Source organism: Micropterus salmoides, unplaced genomic scaffold (assembly GCF_014851395.1).
Source record: "Micropterus salmoides isolate LMB-PRFRI ecotype aquatic unplaced genomic scaffold, ASM1485139v1 Ms_hic_scaffold_2237, whole genome shotgun sequence".
In the NCBI taxonomy this organism is placed as follows: Eukaryota; Metazoa; Chordata; class Actinopteri; order Centrarchiformes; family Centrarchidae; genus Micropterus; species Micropterus salmoides.
Genome location: NW_024041415.1, coordinates 1 through 23,551, shown reverse-complemented (window position 1 = coordinate 23,551; position 23,551 = coordinate 1). Strand labels below are relative to the sequence as shown.

The window sequence follows — 23,551 nt, the reverse complement described above, 5'->3', positions numbered from 1 at the left end:
AAATATGACACTGTGTGATGTATTATTTTGAGGGGACAACACTGTTATACAAGCTGTACTCTTTACATTGCAGCAAAGTGTCATTTCTTCAGTGTTGTCACATGGAAAGATATAATCAACTATTACTTACTTTTGTGAGACTGCATATACATACAAATGTTAACTTAGACACTGGCAACAATACTTAATGCAACAAAACCTAAGCAAAGACAGGCATTTTAGTTTTGTTTCAGTAAATTTATTTGTTCCTCCACCGAGAAATAAATAAATACTTTCTGCCAAATAGCATCCCTTTTCACTCCTCGAGTGACTAGTGCCTGACACTCTGGTTTATTGTAGACATTTGTTCATCCCTCCACATTTGATGTCATTGTGTGTCAAGTGGCAGTATACAAAGAAGGAGTTTCTAAGAGACTCATCCATTCCGTTCTGTCAGGCATTGTCTTGTCACTGGATTTTTCCAAGCTCAAGTTAAACTTGGGGTTTATTTGTCATAGAAAGGGCCAAATAAATCTTAATTCCAATTCCAAATAAACAATCATATTTTATAGAACCAGTCTTGGCTGATCCTGATTCTTGGCTGAGCAGATACATGTGCTATTTTTTTATCAAATGAAGGAATATGTAAAGAATTTGGTTAAATAAATGTAAACAAAATACCCAGTCTGGGGTTCAGGTCCCAGTGCTACGCTGTCATTATAAGGATTTCTTGAATTCTCTCATTCAGTCCCAATGAATAAGCCTAATGTGAGGCCTAATTATCCCAAAACATTCCAAGTCCTCAGAATAATTTTTACACTATTAAACTCTTACTGAATTGCCCGTGGCTCCTCTATGATGCCACCAAGTGTTCACACCAGATTTGTAATGCAACAGTAAAGTTTTCATTATATGGCACAAGCAGATGCTATTGTTTGAACTAGCCTTCTCAGAGAGTGAAGTAAACAAGATTTCCACCTATTGTCAGGTGTAAGTAATAATCAATCAATCCACTGTTTGTTTGTAGATATATTTCAAAGTCTTCAGCAGTGATTATTGCTGTTGGGAGTATCAAAGACCTCGGGGCCCTCGTGTTTGTTGATCTTACAGGTTGAGCCAGCCAATTACAAGGAGCTGAGCAGCCTTGATGTCTAAACACGTCAAAATTGAATAATGTCATGCCTATAACCAGGGCTGACATCAGACAGAGCATATCAGCTGCTTGCCTGTGGGTGGATATGACATCCTCAGGTGGGTGAGAGACTACATTAAGGACAGAGGATGTTAAGAGCTCAGTATTTTCCATCCAATGTCAAGTGATGATAATAAATGAGTCTGAGTCCAATCTGTTTGTTTGTTGACAGGTTTCTTTCACCTAAGAGTTCCTGAGTCTTCTGCAGTGGGATCTGCTGTCGGTAGAATCAAAGCACATGACTTGGACATCGGGAAAAATGCCGAAGTAGAGTACACAATTGTGCCAGGTGATGGAGGAGCCATGTTTGACATCACCACCAATGAACACAACCAAGAGGGGATCATCATTCTCAAAAGGGTATGGAGTCTCAGAAACTAAGACAAAATATTAAACATAAACCAGGAGTTAGCATTAAAAAACAGTATTCCGTGTTGTGGCTAGCACCAACAAATAAAGACAAATAATAAAGTAAAAAAACAAACAAAAAAGACAAGCCCACCTGGTAAATTCAGTAAAATGGCAATTTTACGCTTCGTATAACCCACCAGTACTACACAGTCAAGCGATTATCACAACTTTACCTAGTTGTTGTTGTTTTTTTGTTTTTTTACATGAATACCTGTTTCATCCATTTATTAATTGCAGTTGTTCCACTTTTCCATTTTCCTGATTGATGTTAAGTTGCCATCAATGAAACTCATGACTTCCTGTGGATTTTTCCCATTAAAATTGACCATTAAAGGGGAAGGCAGGTGAAAAATCTGCTGGAAGACACAAGAGATAAGCCCACAATAAATACTACATGAACCATCAAGAAAGCTTGCTCTGCTCAGGATAATAAAAAAAAGCGTAAATGCGTGTGTTATATATATATATATAAATAGCCTTCCTCAGCCACTTTGAAAAAGGAGTACTTTCTCGCCAGTGTTACTATTCCAGTGGTGCGACTGTAGATTTACATCTATTTACTAGAGTAACACCATCACTAACATCGTAGAACAAAACAAAGGAGGAAGTAAGTTTGATAAATATTGAGAAATAGATCAAATAACATATATGATAAGATGAAACGTCATACGTATGCAGGTAGAACCTCATTATGTTACAGAATGCTGTACCAGCAGGACACTTGGCAGCAGCAAGGGCTGAACTTGTGATCTTTCAGTGTGTCATGTTGCTCTCTAACTGTTTGTCCCCTTGCTGTCCATGCATTAAAGCTCTGCTCGGAGAAATGGCATAGCTCCCTCTGAGCTCCTGCGCTCTATAAAGCATTCACTTAGAATGTCAGGGCTCATTTACTATGCCATATGTTCTTTTTGATAAATGGATTGATACATACAGTGCATAGTGACCCACAGCAAGAGGTCTTGGTCTTTGGTTGTACTTTCTTTGAGGCACAGAGCAAAAGTATCTCATTTAATACCAGTGTTACCAAATATAGCATTTGTAAGGCCATGATATTGCTCCACAAAATGGCAAGTGGCACAAAAGCACCAGTGATATTAGAGAAATTTATTACTTCTAGCAAAAACCCTTTGAGATCTATCATCTCATTTTCAAGGGGGACCCACAACGGCCAGAGGTGAAAGAAAAAGGACATTATGGCTGCAGTCTAAAATTAGAGGAAGAAATCTAAGTGATCCACACAGTGCAATGAGTACTAATCCACTAAATAGCTAGGCTTTAACAAGACTTATTATACAATCAAATATTAACTTTATCAACCACTGTCTATATATATATATATATATATATATAGATATAGACAGAGAGAGAGAGAGAGAGAGAGAGAGAGAGATTTGTTCCAAGATTAATTTCATTCTTACTCAAAAGAATATAAGAATATCATGACCATGTCCTTCTGACCTTAGTAGTGAATTAACAAATGATCAATATTTCATTTCATTTTTAATATACCACCATGCATTTTTTTCCTAAACAATTCTAATAATAACCATAGTAATTTTGGGCTAAAATTACTTTTAGTAAGAGCAAGAGCTTCACAACTTCTCCATGGAAAAGCCTGTCTGTGAATTCCTTCATCCATCTTATAGTCAGTTTTCATAATATATTTATGTTTTTGTTTATTAAGTAAAAATCTCCCCATTAACTATCTTCCCTCACTTGTGTACACTTTCTGTTGCGATGCTGTCCTCAGGGTATGACTAGTTAAAGATCCAGCATGTCCACACACCCTAAGGACAAATAAAATCATTCTTTTGGCCACAAGCTTTACTGTAGAGAGCAAGAGCATTATATAATTTCTCTTTGGACATTTAAAGCATTCAGCTCAATGACAGTGGTTTATAATATGCATTTCTGAGTGCTGTGTGGGCAGAGAATGAAAGAGTCTCAGTATGGTCACATTTAGGTTTCAATAAAAGGTGTACACATACTTCTCACTTGAAACAATGCGACAAAAATGGCATTAATATAATAAACTGTATTAATGAAATCATCATTAGACTGACTCTGTGAGAGCTCTGTAGAGAAGAATGTGACTCTCAGGCGCTGGTTTGTTTGCAGGCTAGCCAGGTTAGTAAACAAGACTGTGCAATGTGCTGTTTTCAACAGTTTACAGACTGTTACCTCTCGCTGCCTTTTAGAGCCACCACTGAATAACAGAACTGCTCACTCTTCCATCCCTCTGCCAGCCAGCTATTAAAATACATCCTGTCAGTATCACTTGAACAGCTGTCAAATGTTTCACTCAGTGTCTCTGAATGTACCATGTAACAGTTAAGAAGCATATAATATGAATGTGTTAAAGTTAGTAGGTCTCGCCCACACACCAAACTACACATGTGCACACATAAGCAAAGTCTTGTGTACTCTCACACATCGCAGGCAAACATGCAAATATAAGCTTTCAACCTGCTATTCCTCTCACATTCATTCCTTCATACTCTGTACTGCATTTCCCTTTGGCAGGATGCAGGAGACCCCTGTGGTGAGTTTAAATGCCATTTTTTGTCGGTGCTATTGAGGTTCAATTTAAAAAAAGAACTGCAGAGCAATGCTAGTTATCATAATGCAACAGCCTCAAAATGTTTCTGTGACACTGAAAAGGAGAAAAATGTAAATGTCAGAAATTTTTTTTTTAAGCAGTGCTCAGATGCACGGATAAGATGGATGCCTTTCCTGGTATGAGTTCTCTTCTTATTTTCAGGTAACAAATGTGGGCCTGAAATATGTTTGATTAGTCTTTTCCAAAACACATCCATACAAATGCTTTGTAAGGAAAGTTACAGATAAGTGTATGTTTACCAACAACCCATTTAGCTTTATCACTATGTCACGGTAATTTTGTAAGAGCAAACATAGTTATTTACCCAAACTGGATATCTCATTTAATTTGTTCACTCACATAGCACTATTGGTGCTCTCTGTTGCTGTCATACAATACAGTACAGTAGAAGTTGGGACATCAATTCAGTACACATGCTTAAAGCATTTGAATCAAATTTTTAGCCATAAACAGTATCAATTTTATTTACCACCTAACTTCAAACTCTCTTGATGAAAACACAGGTCTTCAGACATCCTCCGAAACTTTGCAGCTTTAAACTCAAATACACTATCTGAGGACAACAAAATACTTTTAAGGAGTGGTAATATATCTGTTTTGTCACTTGCTGTTTCATTTCAGGGATACAGCATATATTTCATCTGATTGCAGTAAGTAATAGAAAAAATGTGCAGCCAATTCTATCTGTTTTTGTGCCTTTCAGGGTATTTCTGATGCAAGTGTCTAAAATGTTCTTTGGGGGAATGCAAATCTGCATTTGTTTTTCTGATGTATCACAGTGAGGTACTTGTTAACTGGTACATTTTTAGTACATGCCCCAGCACACAAGCACACAAAGGTGTGTGATCCTTTGATCCCCAAAAATATGCAACTGAGAGTGAGTAATTGATTCCCTGCTCAGTGTAAGAGCTCCCTCAGTATGCTCCGTGCTTAAGTATGAACATATGCAAACCTGTGTATGTGTAAACCACGTATGTGTGTGTGTGAATACATACTCTGTATGTAATGAATGTGAGGAAGGTGCTTATAGTCATGGCTATAGATCATTGTATAGTGACCTTCTCAATGACAGTAATGGAATAACAGAATGAGACAGGAACCAATTATGATGTAAATTAAGGTGGTTATTTACATCATGTATACCCTCGACGGGTGGTGAGGATTCATCTTTGCTCCTATTGTTTTACTTGCAGTGTTTGATGTGCTGCCATATAATAGGCAGTGTGATGTATTCCCTACAGTGGTAGGCTACTGCAAAAAGGCATTGTTAGTGTGGGACATTCTGAGCTCCTTTGACTGGCCAAGCCCCCCCACAGTTTAATTTACTAAACAACATATGTCTCTACCCGTGTGGGATTATGATATTAGCAGGACATGGACAAGTGAGAAAGAGAAGAGACAAAGAATGAGATGTGCCTGGAAAGGTGTAGGGAGTACGTAGCTGGAGATGAAGCCTTTATGAGTTGTTCAGTGTGTTCCCAGAATACTGACCCGCCCACAGACTTGTCTTTTTTCAGATTCGTAGAATATCCCCAGAGACAGGTGTGCAAATGTGTGCAAGCAATCCCTCTCCCTACCCATCTCCCTCTCTCTCTCTGTCTCTTTCTTTCTCTTTTGACTTACCTCCCTCGCACCAACCTCCGAGAAAAAAAAAAAAAAACACAGCAGGACAGAAACGAAAGCCACATTGTACACAGAGCGCAGTTTGGCAGACCCCAAATGAGAGACTCAGGAAGGTTGGTTATGATAAGAGGATCAGGCTGAGTAATGGGTTCAAAGGATGATCATCTGTTTCCTGGTCTGCCGATATAGGGGGAGAGGAAAAAAGAGACACAGAGGCATGGAGGGGGTTTGCACATCCCATCTGCAAAACATAGGATTATGAGAGACAATAGATGAATCCACCAAAGAATTCCTAGGGAAATGTGCAAACAAATCTGTGCAGACAAATGTGTGCAGATACTGTACATGAAAAAACATGTGGAATGACACAGCCACATTCAAACAGTGCATGGAGAGCAATAGCACTCCCACACCTTGGAAGCGTCAGCATAATAACCTTGGATTGTGTTGGTAAAAAAAATTTTTTTTATCAGATTAAATGTCGTTTGTCCATTGCATGTTTATTTACCTCCTCCTGGGAGAAGAAAAAACGGCAGATATGCGTAATTGAAATTTGCTTTTCTAAGCTTAGAAGAGCAACATTGTTTAATGACAGCATGTGTGGCATAATATTTGCCGGCTTATATTCAAGGAATCCATTTTATTACAGGACCATCTCCTCAATATACAAAGTGCGCTTAGGCCCCCAGCGGCCACAGTGCATTGAATGAAGAGTATTTGCTGCAGACCTCTGGCACTGCCTCCAAATCCATTGCCCCGGAGTGTCAGAGGGGTTCATAAAACATTGTAGAGAAGTACAGGTGACTTGTGTACTACAAAACTGCTGCATATACTCCTCAACCACTGATTTAATGTAGTACTTAGTGTTAAAATATGTAATAGATGTTCATCATGATGAATGAAAATAACTTGATGGTTGCTTGGTTCTTTGGGTTATTGCTAAGGTGTTGTGAGATGATATTACAGTTACATAGGTGATTGGGGTGGTTTCTATCTCTGTGGTTTCTTAGTTGATGTTAAAGGGGTGGCGGTGGCTCTCAAGGTAGAGTGGGTCCATTCATCGCAGGGTAGGTGGTTCAATCCCCGGCTTCTCCTGTCCACAACACGACAGTTAACCCCAAAAGTGCAATAGACACGCTGTACTTGTATTTACCAGGGTTTGTAGTTTCTATGTGTTTTAGAGTTATAATTTGGGTGTTGCTGTGAAAGGTGTTGGTAGGTAATTGTGTCCAAAATCACTTCCCATTTAAGATATAGTACAATTTAATAACTGTCCACTATTGTATATGAGTGTCTGAATTGCACTATGCAGTGCCCTCATATAGTGTCCATGGCATCTGCACTACATTTTGGTAACAATTCCATATCACATTTTATAGATGCAAAAATGACAGTAGTATGACACAAAACTTGTCAGTGATGACACAAAGTACATTTCTCACTATGAAATAAGTAATAGTGTCTGTTATATAGGGACTACCGAATCACTCTGACAAGTTAAATGTTTCAGCACCATGGACAGAGACAGAAAAAGACAGGGTTTGACAGGATCAGAACAATGGAGGGAGACAGATTATTGCAAATTTAATGAAAACTATATGTTGGATCACTGACTCAAGTCCTAACACACTGATTCCAGACCAGCTTAGATTTTTGTGGTATCATACTAGTATGCAATTGATTGAACTGAAAGCTGATTTGTTTCAAGGTTTTAATCAGGTAACACTAAAAAGTGGCCAATGATTCATCTAGCTTGCATAAGGTGACATTTTTCCCACCACAAAAGAACATTCAAGTGATTAATGTTATAGTGTTGCATGACATTTAAGAAAAGAGCGTGTCACCAACACAGTGCAAAACTGATAAACACTTGCATACAAAACAAATGCCACTAATTACCTGGATTGCCTTCGCTCAAATGTGGCCCATTTTAGACTTCCCAGTCAGAACCAAGTCAGAGTCATTGGCAGAATTGAGGCAGGAACCCTTTTTCATCCTCACTGCCATCAATTAAGGACTTAATTTCACTAAAGCCAGACAGTGACTGCAGTCTAATTTCTCTAATCAGAAATGTCATTACTGGGCTGTTTGAACAGTAAATCATTTCAGAGAATGGAAGCTGTTACTGCGTTTCAGTCTTGATGAGATACTACCAGACAGTAACAAAAAGTAATGGTAAAATGACAAGTAATGAACAAACTGCTAACCTGACTGAAGGCCAGACAACAGTGAGAATTGTTGGTTGAATACTAAAGTCTAGTTTGCAGCTTATATGAGGACACATCATGCATTTTAAAATGTCCTTACCTTATGATGGTGTCTGAAACATATATGTAAGCTCTACATTTCAAGTGGCTGCATATTAGAGCGGAACTCTGATACCTTTAGTATCCAAGAGCTCATCCAGTTGCATGATACCAACTGAGTCTTGGTCACAGACAGGAGTTGAAACTAATGTATTGATTATAGGTCTGACTGTCCCAGTGGGAGGTGAAATTAGTTATTTTAGACCCTGGTGTGAAAGAAGTTGAAAGAAGGAAACAGTACCTCAGAACAACAGGAGATCCAGGTGCCCAACACAGATGAATAACACCTCACCAAGCAACTAAGCAGGGGGCAATGTGTGTGCATATCTTTGCCAATGTCTGGTTATGCATGTGGTGTGTGTGTGAGTGAAGGAGTACAAAGAGAGAAAAAAAGGAAGAGAGAGAGTGACAAAGAGGTGTCTGAGGTGGTGCTTGGAGTCGATGAAGTGCCTCCTCTCTGGTGGCCTGGGGAGGCGTGGGTATAATAGATTAAACTGGTGTCTCAGGGCTCATCCCATGGCTAACCCTGTCCTATTAAGAGTGGCAGTGTGAGTCTTTCACAGTTGCTCCACTCCACACTGCAGTGTGGACAGGGCTGATGGCAAGGCTCTCAGATGGCACTCCACTGTTGTGAGCACTGGGGGGATGGAGATGCTTCGAGGCAGCCAAGGACACAAACTGATGTGACTGATGGCAGCACAATAAAGTGAGCATCTCCTCTCCACAGTGTTTGGACCCCCCGGTATTCAGAGACATCAAATGGCTCTCTGGGGCATGTAAGCTTTTCTCTTCTGATGAGCTCATTGGTCTCTGTAGGCTCTGTGGTCAGTTGACTGCTTATGGCACAATGGTAGCTAGAGGTCTTTAGCATTCTTTTGCATGGCAGAGTCTTACTGAACTGTCAGTCAATAACTGCAGTGACCTTATAAAGAAGTCACTCATTCACGAGATGTCAAGCCAGACTCAAACCACTGTATCATAATTGCACATCTCAGAATCTCAGTTGAATTTTACCCTGAAGCAACTTTGCATCCCAGAAATAATGCTAGGACTATTAGAGCTTATTGCAACCCAACAGCCAAGTCTTTAGCTTTTAGTTGATGGTCGCTGTCATGTGGGATCAGGAGGTACTGGCCTCACTAGAATGAAGCATCCAGACTTGCCTTAATGTTGCTGTTTGGAGGCATGTGTTGTCTCAGTTGCAATTAGAAATGTGTGATATTCTAGGCATATTTGGCTTAGCTTTGATTTTCTCTCAGAGGATAAATCATGTGGAGTGTGTTAATGATTCATAAGTGGTATTGTAAATATATAATACTGTGGTAAAATGGATTTAGGACTGCTCTGCATATCAGAGATTAAACAATATTTGTAGTATTTTCACCCTATTTAATCTTCAGCCTCTTCAGGTAATACCTGTGTTCAGCACAAACAAATGATATCAGCCTGCTAATGACTTGCTGTGCTGTGATAATGATTCTTCAAGGGGAAAGGCTAGATTCACCCAGGGGTGTTGGCAGAAGAGCATCCCCCATATTACAGTGTACGCGCAGCTGAGATTTGAGAAGGATATTGAACTCAGCTATTTTAATACTGAACTGAACACACAAACAAACTGGGAAACCTGCTCAATATGCACATGATCCTGCTTCTCCCATCCCCAAAATAACCATAAGCTGAAAAAAACAGCTGCAACTAACACTTTACACAGCGCAGGGAGCAAGCTGTGGGGGAGGGACCAGGAACCAACCTGAGTATCAAGTGAGAAACAGATTTCAGTTCATGGATTTGCTCTTACTATATCTCAGTATAAATCAACAAGCACATATATTGTTCAGTATTCACATGTGAATCTGACGATTTAAGGACTTTTTAATGGATGTGAAGTATAATACTGTACCTTTGAGACCATGATGCCTTGATTAGTCCCCTGTTCTAAATTAACAAATTCCCTTGGAACATAACAGGTTCAATTGGCAAGAAAAAAAGTTCCTTCATTCAGTATCACTGCCAGTGCAATGAAGGTGCACATTTACATATCAAAGGGTGCTGCACCATGTCTAGAATTTCAAGTGTGTTCTGTTGTGATGTTGAAGAGCAGCAGCACTGACATGAGAGGAACTCGGTCTGTCCTCCTTACAAATTCCTCCGTTGATACACTTCCTTGTTGTGTCCGCAGTAACCCATAAAAGGTGCATAACAATTTAAGCTATAATGAGACACTTCAAACGTGTAATTGAACATGCATAGGTGTGCGCAACTTGTTTAAACATAATATACGTGTGGATATGGGTAATACTTAGTCATACAGCAGTGGTTCGCTTAAGTAGGTCATCTTCGAAGAAGGGGAAAAAACACAAAATGATACATGCAGTCAGAGAATGAATGGACATTTTTTTCTTCCTGGGAAATTTCCCTTATGGCCTCCAGATCTGATTTGATTCTCCCCAAGTCAAGCGTTGACACATTAGCACGTCTTCTCATTAACTCAGAGTTTCTCATTACCCTCTCCTGGCCCCATTTTATTCCTACTTAACAACAGATATTCCAGACATTCTTGGACCTTCTTGTGTCTCAGACACATTAAAAAGGCAGTGAAGTTATCAACATTACAGTGTTTGCACCCAAACCAGAATATGTAAATGAATCTGTGACGTGTGCTTGATAGTTAATCAAATGGCTTCCACGCATTGTTCCATGGGTGTCAGAAAGGCCTCCCTCCTCCATCAGCTGAGGAAATGAGCTGCATTTGTTCCTCCAATGTCATCCCCCTTTCTTTGCTGCTACTGAATGAGTGCCTTTACTAGCAAAAGCTTTCAATCCTGATGAAATTCTTTAGTGTGTACTAGAATGGATGCACACGTCAAATCAAGTAAAATGTTATAATAAGTTGAATATTTGATAAATTATTGTTCAGAATCCTGACATAGACTTGTTTTAAAGACCCAAAAATGCATGATGTCCTTCAACGCAGTGAGTTTCAGGTCATGTAACACGCCCTCTGGTGGTTGTATTAAAGACGCTCAACTCTTTGGCAAACAGAGAAAATAATGTGATTGAGTTTGTTGATAATGATAGCTTATTAGATAGGGCATTTACTCCCATAAATACTATTTGAAATAATGTCAAAAAATCTTGTCAGAGTAAGGGTATTCTGTTTTCACAACAGTGACAGCATCTCATAAAAGCTATTAGTGGCTTGAAGTTGCACCTTGACATTAAGATAATTGACACAGGTAAGTTGCCATATAAAGGCAGAGAGGAGTAACTATAGAAGCAGTTGAGAAAAAAGCATTTCAAGTTTGCAGGCCGGTTGGCTTTGAAACAAAAATGTTGTAAGGCCTCCATTTTATGCCCTGATTATTTACCAAAAATTGACTGCCATAAACATGAATATACCGTACCCTTCCTCAAAAATCCAGTTTCATTCTAGGGTTTATTAGTATCACATATCTATATTTTACAAGCAGCTATTTCACTAGTTCTGCAGCCATTAGCAAGAGTTTAGCTGTTCAGCTGTTTTTTTGTCAGTCATTGGACTTAACTGCTGTCTCGTTAAGTCATGAGGAATAACAAACTGCTTTGGCTGGCTCATCAAAATGGATATTCTCCAATTATAGATAACAGCAAGGGAGAAATCAGTGAATGAATTTAGTTTAACGGAGACAAGGCTAGGCTATCTTGCCAGCTAGCTTTCAGCTTCTAGAGCCAAGAGTACACCAAACCAGTCTAAACTTAGTTTGGACCAAATTTTGCTTTGGCTTTATAATTCTGAATTATCAATTATAGAGTTATAGTAAGATAGCTGTATGAGTCTGAGGTTGTGCTTTTGAATGTCTAACTGCTTCTTTGGGAAAGCAGTTACACATTCAAAAAAATGAGTTAACTCTATAAATAGCTAAAATTTTGAACTATCTGATCAAATCAGTCACTTTCAACGTTACTGAATCCACCTGCACCTAAATTATATTTCCCATGCTCAACTGTTTTAAATTTAGACATTATTTCCGCACAGTAATTTATCAAATGGAACACCAGGATGCCAGCTGTGCTTGCTTTTGTGTCAAAAGTGCAAAGTCTATGTGTGAAAAGAGCATTTACCCATCACACTCCGCAAGTGTCTGTCATCGCCTAGCTGAGGTTTACATGAAAATTAGACAGTTATAAAGGGTGAGAGTTTGGGCCTGTATCCTAATTGTGGTGATGCAGCATGTTGAGATGGAGAGCAGCGCTTCTCCTCGTCCCCAGTGAGACTCTGGCTAATGAGGCTTGGTCTACACCTCCTGCTGTCCACCTCCCAGCATCTCCTTCCCTCCTCCTCCACCTGTGCACATATTTCAGCTGAGCTATGCATGGCTGTCTACATGTGGTGGTTCAGGTGCAGTATTATATACAGTGTAAGATGGCCTTGTATTAGGTATTTATTTACTTTTCTTACTGGTTTTGAATCACATAAAATCCAAATAGTGACAATGTTTTGATTACATTATTGATGCATTTATTTCCTTGTCTAAAACTCACTCTTTGAGAAGCTAAGTACATTGATTGACATGATTTCGAGCAATTCACAGGAACAAGCAGGAAGCTCACTAGACCAAAACAGGGACTGCTGTACATTTTTAGGCTACTATAGGTGTAACTTGGCGAGATGTCTTTTAGTTTGATTGTAGGGATCAGAATTTGAATGACATCCACAATCAATTCAGTTTTTATGTGGGATTGTTGCTTCAGGGAGCTTGGTCTTCTCTCAGTGTTGTCACTTCTTGAAATAGATTGAAAGGGACAGAGTGTATTTCCTGTTGAAGGATCTTATAGCTCTGCCTAGCCAGTTGCATCTGGCGCACTGTAATCAAACCAATCATTGTGGTTGATGGTCAATGATTGCTTTCAGATTGGCTTGCCTTCACATCGCTCTCTTTTTTTTTTTTCTTTTTTACGGACACCTGCTGTTGCAGCGAGACTGTGAAACCATGGAGATGGAGGAGAGACTGAGGGCTTGAGAAGCATCTGCTATCACTGTTAAATCAGAACTGCACCGCTTCTGGTCATTTCTAGTGGTTGAACTTTAATTTGATTGCTAATTCATGTACATTTCATTTGGACAGATGACTGGTTCTGGCATCTTGTGTCCAAAAAAAAATTCCCCCCCCTACATCCTCCAGTGTACCTCCCCTCTCATAGTCTCTTTACATAAGCACATTTTGCTGTACTATTACCAGCTGTTTTCACTTGGTGTCTTTTGGAACAACATGCCAGAGAAGCCCAAGTCCTGGGGCAGGAAGATAGCATTGCTGCTATAGTGGTTACATGTTAGTCAATTTGAAATACACAGAAAGGAATGTCTCTCATGTGACTCCAGGCCAGTAGAGCGTGACCGACTGCAAGCTTGCCAAGTATGGTTGGTCACACATGAGAGGGCAGGAGACAGGCAGCAGCACGAACATGGGTGTCTCTGCTGTCGGATGTCTCCACCTTAGCTGCAGACATGCCGAGGATGCAGATTCCTCCCCTCGCTTTGACTAATTGACCCTGAGCGGATATGTCAGCGGCTTGAGGAGGTAGAACATATGAACCCCTAAGATGTTGTTTGGAGAAGTCTTGTACAGGGGCATAGTTCTGCTGAACCAAGTTAGTGCAGCTTGACTAACTCACACTGAAAGGGCGAGGCATTAACCTGATCAGGACCTACTGTGTGTCTCTCGTGTAACAGGTACCACTCTGCCATTTGAGCTGTCATTTAAACAACCAAAATGCGTGCAATTAGCACCTGTGATATCATATCTGCTTTTCAGGCAGGCGAGAGCAATGCTTTTTGGATGTGTTTTGAGTGACATAAACATTGGAAATCAAATACTGACATTTGTTTGATATGATGAGGCTGATATTGAAATGTGATAGCAGTTACTCATCCTTGAAAATGCTAGAATAACAAAAATGAACCGAGGGCAAACCGGCTGTTAACACTGATGCTCATATTGAGTTACTGCATTTCTTCAAGGGCTCTTAGCTAGCAGTTTGAACAATATAGATGAAGTAAATAACAGCAGGAGTTCTGGCAAATCCTAGACTATAACATTATTGTGATGTAAACTGAAATTAATTGTGAAAGTAACTTGTGTACTGTTTCTGTTTTTTTTTGTAGCCCCTGGACTATGAAAATAAGAAGGCATACACTTTTAAGGTAGATGCCTCCAATGCACATCTGGATCCACGATTTCAAAGCTTTGGGGCTTTCAAAGACACAGCAACAGTGAAGATTAACGTTTTGGATGTGGATGAGCCTCCGGTGTTCAATAAGCCCTCCTATGTGATGGATGTGTATGAGGACACACCCGCGGGCACCATCATTGGAGCAGTGACGGCACAGGATTTAGATGCCAGCAGCAGTCCAGTCAGGTAAAGTTAAACTCTTCTGTCTAAAACAATATATATATACACACACATAAGTTTCAGTACATTGCATGGTACATGGTGTTATATCGATATGCATTTATCAAATTGATGAAGGGGCTGACAATTTCACATGAAAAGATCTACACAGTATAAGCATTCAGCCACTGTGCTCCACTTGGGTTAAAATGCCACAATTACAAATGTTTGGTCAATATTGTTTTAAGTTAGTCATGACTTATTTTGATTGTGTTTAGTGGTAAATATGTTTTAATGGAGATTAAAAGGGACTTAAGAGGGCATCCGAATCTATCTGGGCCGGATAGAGTTTATTTGTGAATATTATGAAGTCCAATTCTCGGGAAAATACATATTGCATCCCTTTATAATCTTTTAATGGATTTGTGCAATAGTTAGCCAAAAGGCTAGTTTTCATCTGTAGTTGCTGTGTAGTGAACAGATGTGACAAAGATGAGATAATTTATAAGCATTCAGAAAAAGACAAAGGAAATGTTATGTTATTAATGTTAATTAAAAAAAACTAATTCAGGACACCATTTTACAACATTGTCAAATGCTGTTTAAATATGCAAAACAGAGGCACATCATACAACTCACACAAAACAATGGAATGAAGGATATTAATGTTCATAGAAATAGAATATTGACTAAATAAAACAACATTGTGCAGTATTATAAGACACTAATATAAACATGCAAAGCAGAATCACAGACATCCACATAAAAGCACATACAATATGTAAAAGTTCTCACTATAACTGCAGGTACATGAAGACCGAATGGCAATAGCAATATATAGATAGGTGACAGCAGACAGCAAAGGAAGTTCACAGCACAGACAGACTGAGGTCACGAAGGTGCAACTGAGTGAGAGCTGAGTGCTAAATACACCATTTCTGTAAATGAGCTCTTAATAAACTGCATGTGTCCATTTCGCTAATAGTTGCTAGAATAGAGGTCCGTTCTATTGCAGCTTTAACAGAAAATGCAGACTGACTAAAAGCACCTCTGTACTCTTAAACAGTAAGTGATATGGGAAATAATCATAGGATGCATTTACATCTTTGCCGCCTCTGTTGACATGACATCACGAATGAACCCGAAAGTTTGAATTTGACCCAGTTACAAACCTTTTTCACCTGTGCCTTGAAAGAAAGTTTGGAATCAATCAGAACCCCGAGGTACGTTCATTTTGACTGAATGAGAAAAAAAATCCCCAAGTCTGCATTATATTTTCTGTAGTATAAAATGTTAAGACAAGAGCTCTGTTCTTAAGTACTGTATGATGGAGAGACAGATGAAGGTCTGACATGGTCTTACTTAACTGAAAAACTAAACAACTAGGTTCTGATTGTCTGATCATGTTAGTGTTTGGTAAAAACTTCATTACTTGAATAATATACTGTAGATTGGGTTCAGGATGAAAAGAAAGAAAGAAAACGCATGTCAGTGTGCCCCATGCCTATCTTGCCATTTAAAGAAGTATTATGGAAATTAGTTTTTCATATTATTCAGAATGACTAAATCTTACTCTGGAAATCTGGAATTAATACTTATAGCCATATATATAGTGAATGAAGTAGGACTGGATCTGAACGCACATCTTCATCTTGAGAGGATGGAAGGATAAAAGAGCTATAGGGAGAAGTACTGTGGTACTGCAGCTAGTGATTGAAGGTTTTAGAACTCTAATCCATTCATCAATGTCTCCGGTCTCCATTCATCAATGTCATCATGGCTTTAATCTCGAGTGTATTGTCAGTTTTACTCATCGGTTTGAGGACTAATCAATCTATGTAGAACATTTGACATTGTCATGTAAAATCCTGCTAGCATCATCTCTTGGCAGTGCAGGATGTGTTGGCAACGTTATGCTACAGAGACAATATAACTTTATTAGTGGCCCCATATTTACATATCTGAACCTTATATCTGCACTATTAAAATTAAAGCGATATATGAACTCTCTCTTTTTAGAGTGCAGATATTATCTAACTTTTGATAATAACTAATCAAATTTCACTGAACATTTTAAATTCACAGCAAAAACAACTGGACATTTTAATGTAACTCATGTTTAGTTTCTATGGCATACATTTTTTGCATATTTACTCACTAGAACGTAATGAATATAAAACACTGTTTTGCCCTGCAAACTATGGTCAAGGCGTACAACTCTGTTCATACACTCAGCTTTTGCTAACCAGCCACTCACCTCTCGACCAGTCATGCAGTTATATTTATTGTTCCATCATACGATTTGGAGTCACAGTTTAAGAGCACCTGTTTTAATTTAGATTAAGTTTTTCACAAAACAAGAATTTATAGGTTATCCACTATGTGGCTGTCATCCACTAGGGCTAAAACATATTTAAGATATGTATTTTCTATATTCTGTTTCTTAATAGAGCGGCAAGTTGTTTCTATGCAGTTGGATGCAGTTCTTTGAAGATATTTTAAAATATTTTGGTGGGGATTAATTTTTTATAGATTTCATTATTTACTGATGTTTATTGATAATCATTGACATAACTTAATTAATGGTAATCATATATATCCAATAGTTTGTGTAGATGTGGCTGCGTAACACTGTGCACATCATTAGTGGCTTGGCCGAGTGATATGACATAACTGAGAGGAAAGTGAAGTGGATATATTACCTTTTGTCAGAGTTCATTTGTACAGCTTTTGTGGTGGCAATTAAAATGGACCAAGTAAAACACAGAGGAAGCTGCGCCCATGCTTTTATTTTTGCCCACATCCTTAATTAGCTGTACTGCAATTGTTGCTGAGAGTGACAGCATTACACTATGTAACAATTTGAGGTTAGATTAGAAAAAGAGCTGGTGTTTGGACCATACAAAGAAATTTTGCACATAAAACACCAAAAACATTGTTGACTGACACAATTTAAACTGAACATGAGAACTGATAAAGATATAAACTGAATTGTAATATGTCGGTATAGCCTCACAGAAGCTAAGAAACTGCACTTTTTAAAATTTATATTACGTTAAATTACGTTGATTTTACTGTGATTGTTTTCACATAAGTCACAAATTAATCCTCATCAATTACATGGATAACAGAACAAAACCTACCAAACCGTAAGGGTCCTAAATCATTTTACAAGGCAACATAGTGTAGACTGCTGGTCGCTCCTTAGTAATTATCAGGTAGGACATTCAAACGTCACTGCTCAGTTTTATAGTTCTGACATGCTTGACTGAACTTCTGATTTATACTCAAGGCAAGTCATTTCTTTTCTTTCTCAGTCTCTCTGTCTTGCTATACACCCTGTACCACACAAATACATGCACACACTATCCTGTGTTCTATCATAAAACTTGAGTGGTAGATAACAATAGACCATCATTGGCAAAGACAAGAGAAGTGCATTCTTAAAAAATGTATGAGAACGCTTTTGTTAAAATAGTTTACAGTAGCTACTTTTGCTCAGGCACATTGCTTTATAGTTATGGTTCTTTGAAAATGTATTGCTCGAGCGGGACACAAATGACAAAAATACCTGTTGCATGGACAGAAGTTGTTTTATTATGAATATTTTATTCCAGAGAAAACAAAAGAACAGAAGAAGGAGAGATTTGTACGACAAAAAGCTAATGCCCTCCATTCTCCACTTTGTCTCTAGCACTTTAAATATTCATCAAAACCACAGCTGACATTGTTCATTTGTGTGCCTTCAGAGAGCAGCCTTGCATTCTTCACTTCTAAACAATAGACCCAATGACCCATCATGCATAGGGAATTATGCTTTTAGACTTTTGACTCAACTGATTCTGCTATTTAGCAGTATAGTGCAGAGTTATCTCTAGCTGGGGAAACACAAGAGCGTCATGAATACTGCATTGTTGGTCGATTCTAAAGAGCTTCCTATAGTTAGAATAAGTTTTAAGAACTGAACTTTTGGCCTCTGTCTAAAATGGTAATACCACAAATCACAAAACACTGAAGAGCAATAAAGTTTATAGCGTTTACTGCAGCAAAACCATAAACTCTAAAAATCAATGACTGTGGAAAATAAACACAGATGTGCTTTGACTTTTTCTTAAATTACCTTGTCTGTTGTGTGTAATGTTCTCTGGGCTGAGTTAACAGTACTGCAGTTCAAAGTAGGAGATAACGCTGTAATTAATTTTCATATCTACAGTTCACAGTACTGAGTTAGGCTTAAGTAGACTTTTTAGATCTGTGATTTCTTTTTCACAGCTGTTGATGAGCTCTATGCTCCTTTAGATAATTCAGAGACTGAACTAATTACAACTAAAACATGTTTTCTATCTCACAAAAAAATTAAGTTTCTGAAACATTTTTGCCATTTATCTTGGCAGATTGCAAGGGAACTGGTGGTGGTGGTGGTGGGGGGTTATTGTCTTGCTCAAAGGAATTTCAAAACATTCATACTTTGTAATATTCTGGTTATAAAGCAGTCTCTCTAACCACTGGGCCACACTCGTACTGAAAAATCTGCTTCAGTAGCAGCTTGACTCCAATGATACCCCCACCCCCCCCAAAAAATGGTTTTGCCCTGAGGAAAAATTGGAAACCATTGATCTTTTGAACTCTTGATGGGAGTTTGGCTGTAATATTTATCAAAGAGACTCACACACTAAACTATTTTGACGTGATCATGTTCACTTCAAGGCTACACGCAACACAGAGTAAAGAGAGGACGTGGACAAATCAAAATTGAAACAGAAAATTTGATGGGACCAAAGCTTGCAAAAAAATTCTACTTAAGTAGTTTTGTTATCATTCTCATTACAGTAAAAGACTTGGGGGTTTGAATGTACGCTAGGCCTCTTTCTCTTAATGAGTGAGTCAAGTCCAGTTTGATGCTTTACAGTGTAAAAACAAGCATGATAAATATTAATGAGAAATACCCTTTAATGATGAAAAAACTTGCTACAAGAAGGGAAAGAAATGGCAGAATGGTGGCCTAGAAAGGGTGTCCTTCATGTGGAAAGTCCAAGCTCAAATCAATGAGAAATTAAGCATCTATCCTGTGGAAGTACCCATGAGCAATGCACTGAACCCCCAACCTTTGACCTCCTTGTGAAGGGGAACAAAAGACAGGAACATATTCTCTCCTGTGGGAACTCCACTGACGATCACAAAATTATTAATGAAAAATAGCCTTTAAAGATCAAATAGCATTGCATGATGAATGGCGCTGTCAGTGGCATGCAGTTTGGTTTCAGATCTCTTTTATTTCATAGTTTGCATTCAGAGCGACTGGGCAAGACCAAAGATGTATTTCTCAGAGAGGACGCTGTACCCTCTGTTCTCAGACACCAAACCAACATTTTATGCCTTTTGTTGTTCATCAGCCGTGAGAGATTGATATGGTTTCAACACTGCCTAAAATTCATTTATGCTCCCAAGAAAACCGTTTGCTCAGCATGGCCAAAGTACTTGTGCCCCATTACTAGATTGGAATGTATATGCGACCCTCAGCACATTTTCTGGAAATGACCATTCAGAATGAGTAATGAAGGCTACGCCAACGTTATATTACACCTAACTCATATACATGAGCCCAGAGGGAAAATCACTATGGTTTAATTCTCTGGTTTATGTTGGAAATGAATGCCATTAAACAAACATTTTCTTTCAGGTATTCCATTGACTGGAAGAGTGACTTGGACAGCTACTTTGACATTGATCCAGTGGAGGGAACGATTTCCACAAACGAACTCCTTGACAGAGAGAGCATTGCCCAGCACAATATCTCCATCGTGGCAACCAAACTTAGTAAGTATGACAACTAGATCGATTGCAATTCATGCAGGTGACGTTGTCCTTCCTCCGCCATAATCTGTGTGAAGGATTTAACACGCTTTTACTCAAGTCAATACTCAATCCCATTTTGCTGGAAAGGTTTATAGGTGACTATAAACCATGATGGCTCTCCCGGAGGGATGTATCTTCAGGACATTGTCTCCTCTAGCATACTTGCCTCAACTCTGTTTTCATTTTTTACTATCTTTTTTAACACATTTGATGACATTGGCATTGAAACAGTGCTTTCTTGCCAGAGTCAACTTTTACTTACACCGCAGTAAAATGTGAACCTTCCAGAGTTTTACAGCAATAAGATGCAGTCGGATCACAGCATGTTGTAACCCGAGCTTAACAAAGAGTGAACTAATGCAGAGCTGTGGCTTTAAGACATGTCATCAAGCTAATTATGTTTTTATGAAGGAAGTGGAGCAAATTTCCGGATAAATAAGCAAATCCATCGTCATCAAGTCATCAAATCTGCTAAGAACCGTCAAAGTCATTATCCCAGAGGCAGGCTGGTGCTCAATCAAAATTACCCACGCTGTATATTCATTAGGACAGACTGTGAAATATGGGCTGTTAAAACTTGAGTCATTGTCGCCTTGGAAACTGATATTACTCACTTCCCCTCAAGGTCATGGCAGTGACATGCTAATTCTGTTTTCAATGTGTGTGTGTGTGTGTGTGTGTGTGTGTGTGTGTGTGTGTGAGTCTTTTGTGTGGCTTTTGTGCTTAAGTGTCAAGGAACTGGAGGATGAGGTAGACCGAAAGGATTTAGGGTGGTGGGAGTAGAGAGTAGGAGAAAGAGGTGGGAGTTTTACAAGGACGTTACATGTTCAGTCTATCATACTTGACACAGCAGTATTTCTGCACATATTGCCCCTCGCCGACCTGGGATTCGATCCTTCTGTATGACCTTTCCCCAACTTAGCCTCTGATCCAGTTCTCTGCCCTCTTGGAGAACAAATATTCCTCTAGAGACTATTTTCACAATGGTAGAAAAGAAAAAAAATTCACATCCCGAACCAGTGTTGAAAAAAAATAACGGTTGCACTGGTGTAGTGGGGACAGAGATAAACCCAGCACCCTGGAGTTTGTGTCCCAACTTGTGACTTCTAGTCTGTTTTTGACCTTGAGTGAGATTTGGCAGAACTTTGTGTTCGGGGTATTGGATAGCTGTTATGGCTCCTCTGCGATGCATTCTGCTATCATGGTTTGGATGATGTCTGTCTGTTTAAACACAAAGAACCACAAAGATCAGCAAGCGGGTGATCCGTCAATGCCCATTGAATAATGCATTGTATGAATAGAGGTCATGCACAGAAAAAAAATTTAGACTTTTTTACATACTTGACCAGGCTCAGTTTTCAATAAACAGTAAATTATTGCAGACCTCTACGTATTTGACCCGTTTCTGCATCTACTGTGTGTCCTTGCTAGAAATGCTTTCTAATATTTATCCACCAAAACCTTGTATTCCTATATTACATTGATTATGAGGAAAATATGAGTTGTTGGGTGAAATTTTCCCTGAATTCTGCATGATTAGCACAACACCTGAGTTGGAGTCTTTTCACTTCACAAAGCCTCGGAGATTTGTCCGGTCATTGCTAGACACTGCAGTCATGCAGCAAAATGAGAGCAGTGTCTCCTGCTCTCCTGAGACACAGTACACAGCAGAAGGTGTGCTAAATAAGAGCCGGGGCTAGATTAATGATTTACTTTTTGGCATTTAAGCCCAGTGGCAATTTTTAGGAGTCAAAGAGAGGGGAAAATCTATTAAATGCAATAATAACCTTGGCAGGAGGCAATACGTTATCACACTTTCTGTCTATTTGAAGTATTGAATGTTGTTTCAAACATGACGTGGAGTTTTGTGTTGTGAATTTGCTTACTTTTCTGTCCCCAGTTGCACTTTTTATAGATAGGCCTAGATTTATACATAGCTATCACAAGGAATCTTTCTATCTCCATTTTGCAGCACATTTTGTAGATTTGTGGTTGATTGCTTGCAAAGATGGAGATTTTTATTAAAATGAGCTTAATTAAAAAATAATATGCAGTAGAAAAGCAATATAAAGCCGGCATTTTTATGGCTGACCAGCCAAGCATTCTGTAGCAATACAGGATTCTGTTTCAATAAAATATATAGAGCATTTGTTATTGGGCTGAAATGCTGACGCTAGTCAGATTTGAATATAATACTATACCATTGCTCCATCTAGTGGGCTATAAGATATATCACTAATGACATACTGAGAGCCAGTCAATAGTTATGGAGATGAGCTTTGAGATAAAATGAGGAGGAAAAGAAATTATTGTATCCAGAAGCCTGGGACTTTTTCTAAAATTTGTTGTTCAAACTTTTAGGGACCAATGAATTCAGGACACTGTTGATAGAAAAGATCAGTATATTTTGCTGGGTGAGCATCAATGTTAGTAGTTCAGTCACTGCAAAGCAGCAAATCCCATGCTTGGTGTCATTTTTACCTCGGTGGTAAGATTGCTTTTTCCATCAAGGTCAGAGACAGGTTACCCCCCCCCCTCCCCTGCATTCTTCTGAACCACCCACTACACACAAACCTACGCACCTACGCACCCATGCACTGGTACTCCACAAACAAGTGCACACTAAGCCCCCCACTGCAGAGAAAAGCCTATTCCCACAACAAATCCATAAAGTTTACCTTACTTGGGCTTTCATACAAAAAGAACATTTCCCCGTGTGCCCCTGCAGTGAGGAAACATTGTAACAAAAACCCTGGATTCAAGTTAGTTCCTCTCAAGGGGGCTTTCACACTATAATTAATATGGGCTGTACATCTCATAGCTAAACCCATAACAGAATCTGAGGAGAAATAAAAACCTGTAAAGAAAATTTCTCTCTATAGAGCCATATTCCATAATGTGAGACATGCTTTATTTGTAGGCAGCGCATGGGAAGCATTACAGTGTTTTTATTTAATCCTCCTTTTCATCATCAATCAAAAGTGTCATACAGCAACAGCGCGTCTGGGTACAATTTATGCACCGTGTTCCAGACACATCAATGGTTTTCTAGCAGACACATTTAACCAGAGTGACCAACAGTGGGCGAGCAGCTAGGCGCTTTAGCATGCTCAAAGACACTTGACCGGACACTTGGGCATGACAGCCGCTTGGCAATCCTACATCAGCAGTCATAAACATTTATGCTTTTATGCT

General features: G+C 38.9%; 1 protein-coding gene across 1 annotated transcript; it reads left to right on the top strand.

Moving 5' to 3' along the window:
* Positions 1 to 1,217: 1,217 nt before the first annotated feature.
* LOC119917797 (cadherin-12-like) lies at positions 1,218 to 20,317 on the top strand (the record flags this gene model as incomplete). Its single annotated transcript, XM_038738216.1, has 4 exons — positions 1,218 to 1,230; positions 1,344 to 1,531; positions 14,274 to 14,527; positions 20,181 to 20,317. Coding segments are annotated over exons 1-4 (592 nt in total), but the record flags the coding sequence as incomplete, so codon positions are not given.
* Between the last annotated feature and the right edge of the window lie 3,234 nt (positions 20,318 to 23,551).